The sequence below is a fragment of the Podarcis vaucheri genome (assembly GCF_965113315.1).
Source record: "Podarcis vaucheri genome assembly, chromosome: 5".
Lineage (NCBI taxonomy): Eukaryota > Metazoa > Chordata > Lepidosauria > Squamata > Lacertidae > Podarcis > Podarcis vaucheri.
This window is the reverse complement of record NC_138763.1, coordinates 15,560,367-15,573,377: the sequence shown is the minus strand read 5'-3', so window position 1 is coordinate 15,573,377 and position 13,011 is coordinate 15,560,367. Positions and strand designations below refer to the sequence as shown.

The 13,011-nt window shown below is 43.5% G+C and overlaps 1 protein-coding gene across 1 annotated transcript in view; it reads right to left on the bottom strand.

The window, feature by feature from the left end:
* Positions 1-1,596: 1,596 nt before the first annotated feature.
* TNFSF10 (TNF superfamily member 10) overlaps positions 1,597-13,011 on the bottom strand; it is a 29,156-nt gene continuing 17,741 nt past the window's right edge. The window contains exons 4-5 of the mRNA XM_082224626.1: positions 10,667-10,771; positions 1,597-5,376 (exon numbers count right to left, since the gene is read on the bottom strand). Coding sequence (XP_082080752.1) covers positions 4,919-5,376; positions 10,667-10,771 — 563 coding nt within the window. The 3' untranslated portion in view covers positions 1,597-4,918. The remainder of the gene's footprint in view (positions 5,377-10,666; positions 10,772-13,011) is intronic.

The following is a 13,011-nucleotide window of genomic DNA, read 5'->3' as shown; positions in this document are numbered from 1 at the left end:
GTTCACTAGTGGTTGAAAACAGCAGAATATATTAAGAAACAAGAGCATGATACTAGATTAAAACGGAAAATTAAAAATGCAATTGTACGTAATTTGAGATATAAACATTGATTTTAGGCAAGCAGGAAGTCACTAGTTTTGTTGAATTGGAATAAAATTTGTTTGAGTAACAAATGTAACTTTCTATGTGTAAAAAGTAGCAAAATAATAATAATAATTTTAAAAAAGAGTATTCACCAGATAGCTTGTCGCTGCAATTACATAAATTGTGTGGGAAACAGCAAATTGACCGTCGTGCATTGTGGATTTCTGGGGGAACATTTACTGGGACGGTGTCAAGAACTGGACAGAAGACTGGAATGGTGGAGGAAGACAGTATGGATTTACAATGGTGGTTTGCAGGTAAAGCTGCTAGATAATGTAAGGAGGAGGGGGTTGCATCAGAGCCAGAACAGCTGGCGGACACGTTATCATTAGAAAGCATTCCAGACCCTGCTTCTCCGAGGACCAGGAAGGCAGTGAAAGTGGGAGAGCAGAAAGTGAAGAGACAAAGGGGTGGATATATATATATATATACACATACACACACACACACACCGTATTTTTTGCACCATAACACTCACTTTTTTCCTCCTAAAAAGTAAGGGGAAATGTCTGTGCGTGTTATGGAGGGAATGCCTACGGGTGGCATGCCTACGGATTTTCCTCCTCTGAAAACTACGTGCGTGTTATGGTCGGGTGCGTGTTATAGAGCGAAAAATACGGTATATATATATATGGGGTGGAGCTGCCGACGACTGAAAGTAGAAGGGGAGAGATTACTCGGAGCAATGCCATTATCCTAGAGAATATTGAATACCTTGGTAAGAGCTTCTTGTACAGTCATACCTTGGTTTTCGAACAGCTTAGTTCTCAAACGGTTTTGGCTCCTGAACACCGCAAACCTGGGAGTGTTGTGGTTTGCAAACTATTTTTGGAAGCTGAACATCCAACTGGGCTTCCGAATGGCTGCAGGAGCCACGCTTTGAAAGTTGAACAGACTTCTGGAACAGATTCCGTTCCAAAAACCAAGGTACGGCAGTATTTCCATTGCTGGCAGCCTGCCATGAGGGAGGGGGATCGGGTTCCCTGAAGCCTGACAGATGGACATTCGAAGGGGAGCTCTTCCCAACAGCCTTTTCAGTCACCTCATTGGTCTTGTTTTAGCAATTCTCCAAGAGACTTCCTGTTACTTTTTGAACCTGTTACTGCAGCTGTCAAAACAGCAAAATCTGATTTGCGGCCATTACAAGGCGACTTTGAGTCTACTACTTCCATGTCATGAAATGCTTCGCTTGCTTCTTTCTTTCTTAAAAGTGCAAAATACGTTCATTTTTTTCTAGGGCAACCATAGGTTTTGGTTTTCTTTAAAGGACTTCCCTGCCCCGGCACCTTTTAAACAGATATAAAATGTTTAATGATGGTTTTTCCTATGTTTTTAGCAGTTCTTATTTCTATGTGTAGGCTGCCTTGAGTATCTGTAAGGGTAAAAAGATTAGTTATAATTATAATGATAAATAATAGGCCTAGATGCACAATGATGAAAAGGCACACTCATTTGTAGAAAAAAAATTTTTTATAAAAAATTATGTACAAAATTTGACAATCATCTTAGAAAACTGCACAATGAATTTTAGTTTTATACAAAATTCTAAATGAAAAGAAACATTACAATGCAAAATTATACTTTGGAGGGGCTCAGTGACAGACCCCTCCCTCCCCTCAACTTGTTGGAAGAAAACATGAGGGGGCCCTTCAGACTTAGCTCCACCCTGTTGCACGCAGTGGCCACGCTCCAGCAGCCACCTGCACACTCCACTGCCTTGAGAAGGAGCTCACGTACATTTGCACACAGGTGCTGGCCTCAAGTTCCTCCAGGCTGAGGGCAGAATCTGGCTCAATCAGGATTGCCCCTTGCATGGAGTTCAATGTATATACATTAGGACACGCACACAGCCCCTTCAGGTGGCACCTGAATGTGCAAGGGGGGGGGGGGGAGAGACTGTGTGAGGCAATTGCCCCAAACATGTACTTTCAATATGGAGGCTGGATGCTCCCACACACCCCTGACACAAGGCACAAAATTTGCTGCTTTTACTCATATATGACTGAGGGATAGAGAGGCTTACATATGGCTCCAGCACTGTGCAACCTTACTTAGGAGTAAACACTCATCAAGCATTCTGTTTTGTGTTTAGTAACTGAGGAAAGCTTTTGGCCTATCTAGTTATACTACCCACCCACCGCCCAGCCCCACTCTTCGTGATCCTGGAGTTCTCTCTGAGAACACGGAGGAGAAATTATAAAAGCAAACAGCTGTGTTTTTCTGGGATGCATGGCAAGGTCACTGTAGCTCAGTCAAATGAGTACGAGAGGCCTTTAGGAAAAAACACGGCAGATTAACACAATACAGACCCTGCAGTAACTCCTTGCCAACTCGACGTTCCCCTGCAGCCCGTCAAGTGTGGCAAGAGATGAGCTTGCGGCAGAAGTCTTTGGCATCTACCTCCCTGCGCCTGTGAAACCAATACGTAGGATGGAACCCCAAAGCTGAACAGGTGTGTGCCGATAGGAGGAGCCAGGAGGCTGTTCCTTGGGCCCTCGTTTCAAGGTCCAATTGCCAGTACTGTCATACCTCAGGTTACAGCAGCTTCAGGTCACACTTTTTCGGGTTGCGGACCGCCGAAACCTCGAAGTACCGGAACAGGTTACTTCCAGGTTTCGGCGGTTGCGCATGCGCAGAACCACTAAATTACGCTTTGTGCATGCGCAGAAGCGCCAAATCGCAGCCCGCGTGTGTGCAGACGCGGGTTGCGAACATGCATCCCACACGGATCACGTTCGCAACCCGAGCGCCCACTGTTAAAGAAAAAGATAAAATGCAGGCAATGTGTTACTCATCTTCCATACCATCACTCCTGTATTTGGATCTTACTCAAAAGCACCCTCTGGCTCAAAATATATGTTGTTTTTTAACAGTATCGCCCTGAGAATGGTAAATGCCACAGATTGTTGCCACCTTTTTTACAGATGCTGGGGCTTGCTGTGCATGTAACGCTAAACCACAGTTTAGTGCCCTGATGGGGAAACTGTGGCCTTGTGGATAATATCAGACTCACAACTCCCATCAGCCCTGTCAGTGGTCTGCGATGATGGGAGTTGGGGTCTGACAGCCTCCAGAGGACCTCAAGTTCCCCCCGCTGCAGTTTAGTGCTACGCAGACAATCCTCAAGACTTTCTGCTCCTGAATGGCCAGGAGTTTCTCTTTTAAAAGAATTTTGGCTTAATGCAGGCACAGAGAATGTGCAGTCCAGAATGTGTTGCTGCGAGTCCAACTCCCAGATTGGAGTGCAACAACACAAAGAAGGCCATGTGCTGCTCCCTATTTCCTGGCATATCGCTATGTGAAAACCAGGAAACCGTGGTTCAAACCAAACTCTGCCTAGTCCCAGTGAGTAGGCTTCATAAGCCGTGGTTTGAAGTTGATTTACTATGAAACTGTTCCAAGTGTTTGGTTTAAACGTGGATCCCTGGTTCATATGCAAGCTAAACCACAAGTCTTAAAAAATGTCTCTCCCCCCGCCACTGCGAAAAAACACAAGATTACTCACTTCTGTGGAGCAGCATCACATACTGGAGACACCTTCCAGTTCAGAGTTACCAACTTTTTTTTTACTAGGCCCTGTTTTTGTGCAATTAGCATCAACCCCATCAGTCATAATGCTCATCTACATCAGAACTGATTTCTGCACAGCTCAAATGCTGTTAAAGGCAACCTTATCTCCAGTGTTCAGGCTTGACTGGGTTGAGAAGGTCTGTGCATGTGAACACTTCTATGTTGTTTTTGTAAGTATGTTATTTATTCATGTAATTACTTTAAAAAAAATTATTAAGGTGGGCTTAAGGTATAAAAACAAAAAAAAATCAGGGTACCAAGGCAGAGTAGCCTGGTTTTAAAGAGAAATATTCAACGAGTGGGCAACAGTTTGCAGCCTGCGATGTGGGTCATTTCCCCAATCTTATGTATAATCAGGTTATGATTGCCCACCGTGCATAAATTCTGCTCTATTATAGACTTTACCAATAAGATGACTGGTAAGAGGTGAACAGCAAATATGGAATATGTCACATGGTGTAGCCCTTCTGGGACTGTTCCTCTTCAGACAGCGTAAAGCAGACCCCATATTTTAATGCCTCACCTCCCAAACATTCATGTGCAATGTTCACATGTCAAGTAGTTTAGCCTCCCAGTGTTATCTCTCCCCCCCCCTCCAGTATGAAGTGGTCCAGTCCTGGGAGGGCTCTTCCATGTGACAGTTCTCAATCTCTGCTCCTCCTGCTTGTGAAAGGTTTGCAGTGGAAATAACCTGGCCAGAGGCAACCAACCGTTTATCCTGAAAGTTCCCATTGCCAAAGACCACCTCCTCACTCCACCAAACGCAATCTGCTACACAAGAGAGACAACCATCATCTGGTGGTGCAGGAAGAACCTCACGCCTTGCTCCATGTGGTTTCCCAGCATGCAGGCGCAACGAACTGTATGTAGTGCTTCTGCAGGCTATATTGTTCTCAGGGGACAGGACTAGTACAGCCCTATCCTCTTCCAAAGTGAAATTGGATACGGTTTCTTACAAGTTCCATATACATGGCATGGCAGCCATGAGCACCCGGTCTTTCTTTACAGACATTGACAGACGAGGTTTGTTTTGTTTCTTGGCAACTTCAGGCTCTCGCTGGCAGTTCATCTGTCAATAGGATTGCACATGGGCTCCATTTCTGCATGCAGAAAATTGGAGAGTCAGTGTTGTCTTTGTGCAGTTCAAAGCCAGGTCTTTTTCTTTTAAGGCGTTTCTGATTCAGTCTGTCTCCCCTTCTTTTTTTAAGAGACCAGGAAGGCTCCAAAGAAACTTGCTTCTTTATCCATGTCCACGAGCGTCATATCACTGATAGAGACAAAAATCCGATCGTTCCTCTTTAGCTGGAACACACCCCCTTGGTAGATCGAGTAAAGTCCGTATTCTGCCCTTTTCGCCCAGCAGCTAGTTCTTGCGCTTTTCATCAGCAGAATCGGCTCTGGGTAAGTATCAACGCGCTTGGAAATGTACTGAACCATCTGCCTGGGATTCCTGACGCTGTCTGAGTCAGGGTCGGAACGGCGCTCGACACCCTCCTCTTCACGGAACCGGAAATACGTTTGGGAGTAAATGTAGTAGTAGCCCGCTTGCAGTATAATCAGCTCCCCGTCCAACAAGCCTACGTTGTGGAGGAAAGAATGAGGCCAGCTGGCTGTCTGCCACGTGCCGATTTTGACTCCAAAACGGCTTCTGCTCGAGGAATCTGCAGCAGGTTGGAAAAGAAGGCAAACGTGTATTTAAGGTGTGCAAAAAATAATAATAATCCAGAGTAAATCCCAAACCTTTCAAGTACAAAATAAACAGCTAACGGTAATAATGATAGTGATGATGAATTAATTGCAAATATGTACTTTTGCAAGTTGAGTACTTTTGGAAGTTCTTGACAGCTTTTTATTTCAACCCAGTCTCTTTGCTCACCCTAATGCTCCGAAAGACATACAGCTCACCATTCATTTTGATGGTGTGTATGTTATTGTTTATTGCTGCTGCTGCAATATACAAGTGGGACCTGCAGCTATGTGTTGCGATGTACAGTGAGCTCCTGTTCTAGGTTCCAGCCAGCCCTTTCACAGGATATTCCATTTCATCCCCCACCAAGACACATGGCACTCTGTAGCCACTGAACATGCTTCGCATTGTGCTGTTTTTTCTCCCTAAGGCTTTCCCACCACTTACGTTTTCTTTCTGAATATCTGCTCCTGTAAATCCTGGGGAGTTTCTCCAAGCTTGCTAACAATGCCCCTTTTCTTGTGCGTGGATGATGCCCATTTTAACTATAAAGCGATCAACCAATCAGAAAATTCTGAGTTCAACCTTAAGAATATATAGGACTGGTGTGGGGAATCTCTGTTGCTGAACGACAGTCCCATCTGCCCCGGCAAGCAATAGCCAATGACAGCGGATGAAGGGAGCTGCAGCTGCTGAACATCTGGAGAGCCAAAGTTTCTCCCCACACCAGATAGATGTTATCTGTTCTCCAAATAAACATACTCAGTAAATTGACGAAACTACAGGCCAGATTGACCGAAATTCGCCAACAAGATCAGCAAAATGCAGTAGAAACAATACACAATCAAACTCTACACTTACCTGCCCTCTCCCCAAAATGCATAGTCCAAAAGAGAGCTACTAATGGAACTTTCAAATGTATAGATGCAGAGCTTCAAATCCAGCCTCCTCTAAAATATGAAATGGCAAGGAAAAACCCCAGTAAAGAGACCACAAATTCCTGGCTGGGATATCAAATACTAGCTCCAAACAAAATAGGTACCCTTTATTTAAGTACTACAAAGGACTCTAACATTGCCGAACAAAAGATGACCTCCAACAAACCTGGCACACTGAGCCTAACGCCAAATGAGGCCAAAGAAATGGAAGTAGAGAACGAAAACAGCCCTACTGCCCATAACAGTCCACCAAGCACAGAAATCCCCCAGGAACAAGGAACAGCTAAGGAAGAAACTCAAGAAAGGGAGGAAATAATTCCCCGCACTTTAAAAAAGAATCTAAAAGACCCACCATTACCCTCCCCACCGAAAGCAGCGACAAATGGCTGTATTTGCAAAAGACAAAATTCCTCGCTGGACTCAATAACAGAACTAGAATGACTAAATGCTGTTAACCAGCCACCAACTCAAAAACGGATTCTACGCTTACTGTCCTGGAATATTGCAGGGTGGGGAAACAAAGGCGGAGACCCAGACCTAATGAACTTCTTCAAAGATTTTGAATTAATACTTCTACAAGAAACATGGTCAACTAGAGATATTAAAATTAATGGATTCACCTCCTATACGAAACCCGCTTTGAAAACAAACACGAAGGGCCGGCCGAAAGCAGGGTTCTGTTGTATGATCAAAGACAACTTAGGGTTTGAGATCAAGCAGCTAGAAAAATGCTTTCCACTTGCACAAGCTCTACTTTTAACACAAAAAGACGATACCTTGCTACTTGTAAACGTCTACATCCCCCCAACCAAAAACAACAGCAGCAGTGAAAATTGGTCACAGCTAACCTTCTATATAGAAAAGTTGACCGATAAATACCCAAATGCTTCACTGATAATAGCAGGTGATTTTAATGCTAGAGTGGGAACCAACAATGAACAACTATGTAGCAAATTAAATTGGAATACTGATAATGATATCGCACATGCCCTGAAAATAGGACGTTTCTCCAGAGATAGGGTTGTAAACAACGAAGGCTTACGCCTACTTGAATTATGTAACAACTTTAATTTGCAGATTGTGAACGGCTCAACAGAAGGCGATAGAAGCGGGGAGTTTACATACTTCTCCCCCCGAGGATGCAGTGTCATCGACTATATTCTTGCCCCTTATAATATTATAAATTCGATCATGGACCTCAAAATTGGAACGCGTACTGAAAGCGACCATCAGCCACTATCGCTGTCTATAAACTTAAAGAACGAAACCAAAATAACTAAGTACAATATCATAGAACCTTCTCAATACAAACAAATTACTCAATTAAAATGGTCTCAGGAAATGAGTGCAGCAGTGGGGCAAAAACTTACAGCCAACCTGAGAAAACAAGTATTATCCAATTTAAAGACCACTAATCCCTGCAGTGATATTCTGAAAACTTATAATGAAATCTTCCAAATGTTTGTAGAGCTTAGTACTCCACTTAAAGGTTGGATACTTAAACATAGCGCTAGCCCCTGGTTTGACGATGAATGTTTCCAGCTAAAAAGAAAACTGCGTCAAACATTTAAAAATAATCGCACTAAACTAGAGCCCTCTTATCTTGATGAAAAAAGAAAATATCATTACATTCTGGCCGAAAAGAAACAGAAATATGCAACCCAAAAATGGCTACAACTATTTGACTCAATTCAGAGTAAAAACAACAAAGCGTTCTGGAACCTAGTGTACGGAGGACTGAAAGCCGAAAATCAACTAACCCAACCACCAATTGCAGAATCCAAATGGTCCCAATACTTTACATCTGTATTTAACAATCTACACAGTGAACTTAAAGGAAATGAGACCGCTATAAATAAAATCAATAAACTCCAGGAGTGGCCAAGGGTAGAAGAAGTGGAAATTAGAGAGATAGTTAAAAATTTCAAATCGGGGAAATCGCCTGGGCCAGACGGTCTACCAATAGAATTATTTAAGACCTATATAGATTGGTGGGCAGAACCCCTAGCTCAATTGTTTACTCTCATAGACAAAGATGGGATCATACCGGAGATATGGTTAAGATCAATAATTATCCCAATCTTTAAAAATGGCGACCCAAAAGAACCAAAGAATTACAGACCGATAAGCTTACTATCAGTGATAGGGAAAATCTACGCTAAGCACCTCCTATCTAAACTCCTTATATGGATGAAAAATTTAAATTTACCAGGGAAAGAACAAATAGGTTTCTCTAAAGGTTGCTCTACATTAGACCACTGCCTTATACTTATGCATTTGGTTGAAAAATATAGATCCCAAAGGCAATCTAAGATATATGCTGCTTTTGTAGATTTTCGTGGTGCATTCGACTCAATTGACCGCCCAAAGCTGTGGAGGAAACTCGCAGAACTAAAAATTGATCAGCGCTTATTGATTCTAATACAAAATCTATACTCTTCCAATGTCTGTCAAGTCAAACTTAACACCATAGGTCATCTTTCATCAGACATCCCAATCTCGAAAGGGGTAAAACAAGGATGTATTCTTGCCCCCTTTCTATTTAACTTATTCTTATCAGACTTGCCAGATCACCTTCAAAAAATAGAATCACATGCCCCTAAACTTAATCAGAAACCAGTTCCTCTCTTATTATACGCACACGATGCAGTCCTACTATCATTAACGAGCTTGGGTCTGAAACGTCTTATATCTTCTCTGACCCTTTACTGCGAATGTAATAAACTCTCTATAAATTACGAGAAGACAAAAATTTTGGTCTTCTCAAATGGTTGGAAACTAGAGAAATGGAAAATAAGAGGGCAAGAAATCCAACAAGTAAAAATCTATAGGTATCTGGGAATCTTATTCCAGAGCAATCTAGGGTGGGCAAGTCATCGCACAAATGCCATAAAACAGGCAAAGTGCACCTCATCAGCAGTTGCCCGTTTTTATTATCAGAAAGGTAATCAATTTATTCCTGCGGCCAATCAGATTTTTCAAACAAAAGTGCAAGCCCAGATATTCTATGGAATCCCGCTATGGATTCAAGCATATAACAGTGATTTAAATAAGATTCACTCCAGCTTTCTGAGACGTATTCTTGGACTCCCAGCTGCGATCAAATATGAAACAATGTGTGCAGAAATAGGCATACACACAATGGAATACTGGGCCTGGTCCACCTCAATAAAGTACTGGTTACGCTGCCATTTTCGCTGCTCTCCATCAAGCCTGCTCGCTGATCTGCTCAAAGACCCCTATAAATCAAGATGGTATCACTACCTCGGAAAAAAGATTGAATCTTTAGGCATCAAGCTGGAGCCCCTGTATAATTCTAATGAGCAATACATTTTCCATAATATCCTAGCTAGACTAAAGGATGTGGAGAGACAAAATATTATGGCAGCTGTAAATAAAATTTGCTCCCCCATATTCTATGATTTAAATATCTTAGATAGCAGAGTCAATTACGTCACTAAATTAATAATCCCAGCCCAACGTAGGGCTTTTATGCTGGCCCGGTTGAATGTCTTTCCCTCAGCATTTGTCTGGGGAAGATATCAAAACATCCCTAGAAACAAGAGATTCTGCAGATGCTCTATGAATGTCCCGGACACTGTAGAGCATATTCTCTTTCATTGCCCATTGTACAGTACGCTCCGTCAACGCGTGCTGTCCCCTCTTTTGGGTGGTCTGGAACCCCAGCAAGGTGAATGTGCGGGATTCTGCCTATCCGACGTTGACCAAAGGGTAACGGCGGGGGTAGCCGAGTTTTTGGCTGCAGTCCTCCAAGGAGCAGGATAACAAGGAAAACCACTGATTTTATATGTATATATATATATATGATTGTAGCCAACTGCTGCCTTTTTATATATATTTCAAGGCTTTTACATGTTATTTTCCTTCTTACGGTTTTTATTTGCATAATGCCTAATAAAGGTTTGATTTCATTTCATTGCGTTATCTGTTCTGCTCAGAGAACACTCCAGAGTGGCTTATGTTTTGCTTTTGAGTGCTTTTATGAATTGCATGTGTTTCTGTGTAAATGTGTCACATTGTAATGCATTTATAGTTATGTTTAAGCTACGGTGCAAGTCACTTGGAGACCTCTTGTGTAACCATCAAGTTTAATTAATAATAATAGCAGTGATAATAATATAGAAATACAATTAAGCAAAGTAAAAAAATACCATTTTAAACAATAGCCATCTAATATTTAACACAGCAGCAGAATCGCACATTAAAAGCAACATCCAAATGCTTTTCTTTTATTACCTAATTTAGCAGGTGCATAATGACGTAAAAATATAAACATACTCTTGCTGGAATAACATAGCGACTTACTCTGTGTGGCCCAAACACTTTTCCCAATTCTGCTTCCAGTCAAGTGAGCTGCTGTTCTGGGGACGACACTCTGACTCACAGCAGAATCTACAGTAGAAGCATCACCTTGGATGAAAGAGGAAGAAAGGTCAGGATTTTAATCTTGAATTACTATCGCAACCACAGCATTGCTGCAGGCGAGACAGGATTTGCATATGGAGTAGTGGTCCTCATTCTCCCTTTGCAGCCTGCAGCTGAAACACCTGGTGTCGTACGGCATGCCTGGTGTCGTGTGGTGTCAGGGGAGCGGCAGGTGGCCAGCCCCACCCAGGTAGCCCATGGAGAGCTGGCCAATTTTGGACCCAACCCTCTGGACAAGTGCAGCCGATGGGGAAAGATTTATACCTCAGATGGCATAAATCTTTGGAAAATGGCTAACAATCAAAGCCAGATGGTGCTTGGGCTAGGTCAGGGATAGTCAACCTTTTTATACCTACCGCCCAGTAATGCATCTTTCTTGATGGTAAAATTTCCTTTCCACCCACTAGTGCTTGATGGAAGGAGGATTCAACTTGTGCCATAGAACCTCCCACCGCCCACCTAGAATCCTGAAACGCCCACTAGTGGGCAGTAGGAACCAGGTTGACAACCCCTGGGCTAGACAGGTGACTTGCATGGTTCCACCTGAGGCACGGTTTCACATGTCTGGTGCATTGGTACTCCAGACTTTTTGTTCATTTAGCCCAGTGCTGGCTACTCTTGACTGGCCGCCGTTCTCCAAGAGCTTTAGCAGGTTTTTCCCATCGGCTAGGGCCTGATGGAGGGAAACCGGAACGGGGTCAGAGGAAGGCAATGAAACATCGTCAGCCAAATGGAAAACAAGCCCAGATAGGAGGAAAAGAATGAATGAACTGGTCGTAAATGGCCTGGAGAACATGTCAGTCAAGAGGACATGACAGCTCTCTTCAAATACCTTAAAGGCTGTTGTAGTGGAGGAGTCAAAGACCTGGGTCTTTTCTACCCCAGAGGGCGGGACTAGATCTAATAGGCTTAAGTTATAAAAAGGTAGTAGATTTTTCAGCTGAGCATCCCTGCTGCTGAATGGCGAATGCATTCTCACAATGGACCAGTTGGGCTTTTCAGGCAGAATGGTGGACAGCCATCTCCACATTCACCTGGTGCTATACCAGTTGCACTGCCTCCTGGTAGAGTACAGGATCAGGTTTAAGGTGCTGGTTTTAACCTTTAAAGCCCTATACGGCCTAGGACCCTCATACCTAAGGAACCGTCTCTCCTTTCAAGTCCCCCAGAGGACCTTACAGTCTTCAAATAAAAACATCTCAGAGATCCCGGGCCACAGGGAGGTTAGGCTGGCCTCAACCAGAGCCAGGGCTTTTTTGGTTGTGGCCCCAATCTGGTGGAACGCTCTGTCACAAGAGACTAGGGCCCTGCGGGACTTGACATCTTTCCACAGGGCCTGCAAGACAGAGCTGTTCCACCAGGCCTTTGGCCAAGGCACAGTCTGATCCCCTCTCTCCTTCTGTAATCCTCATAGAACTCTAGCCCAATGGTTACCATTAATTTGACTCTGAAAACTCTGTTATTTTACCGTTGTTAGCCGCTCTGAGCCTGGCATCATCATCATCATTATTATCTGTTGGGGGTGTCTTAATCCTGGCTTCCTTGCATTAGAACTGGCAACTGGATTAGACGGTGCAGACCCCCTCCAAGATTATAGGTTGTATCCAACTAAGCACAGACCCACTGAAATGGATGGACCTAAATTAGTCACGTCTGTCATTGTCAGTGGGTCTCCTCTTGACTTGGATACAACTCTGTGTATACCACCCTAGGCCCCCAACCTCTCTCGCTACTGAGGAAACCTAACAAGCGAATAGAAAGTGAACCCGTCTAGTTGACGCTGACACAAAACCCCACAAGTACACTGCAAAAAATACAAATTTTGCCACCCCTCCTCTCTCCCCCCGCAAACTTCTTCCTGACCTCATAACTGTATTCAACACTAACGTCTCATAACAAATGGAACCGATCTGTAGAAAAGGCTGTACAACTTGAACAAAGCAGCATGTAATTTTGTATACCTGAAGAAGCGCCTCGACCCCCATCATTCAGCCCAAACACTGAGGTCCAGCTCTGAGGGCCTTCTGGTGGATCCCTCACTGCGAGAGGTTACAGGGAACCAGGCAGAGGGCCTTCTCAGTAGTGGCAACCGCCCTGTGGAATGCCCTCCCTTCAGATGTCAAGGAAATAAACAGCTATCTGACTTTTAGAAGACATCTGAAGGCAACCCTCTTTAGGGAAGTTTTTAATGTTTGATGTTTTATCTTGTTTTTAATATTCTGTTG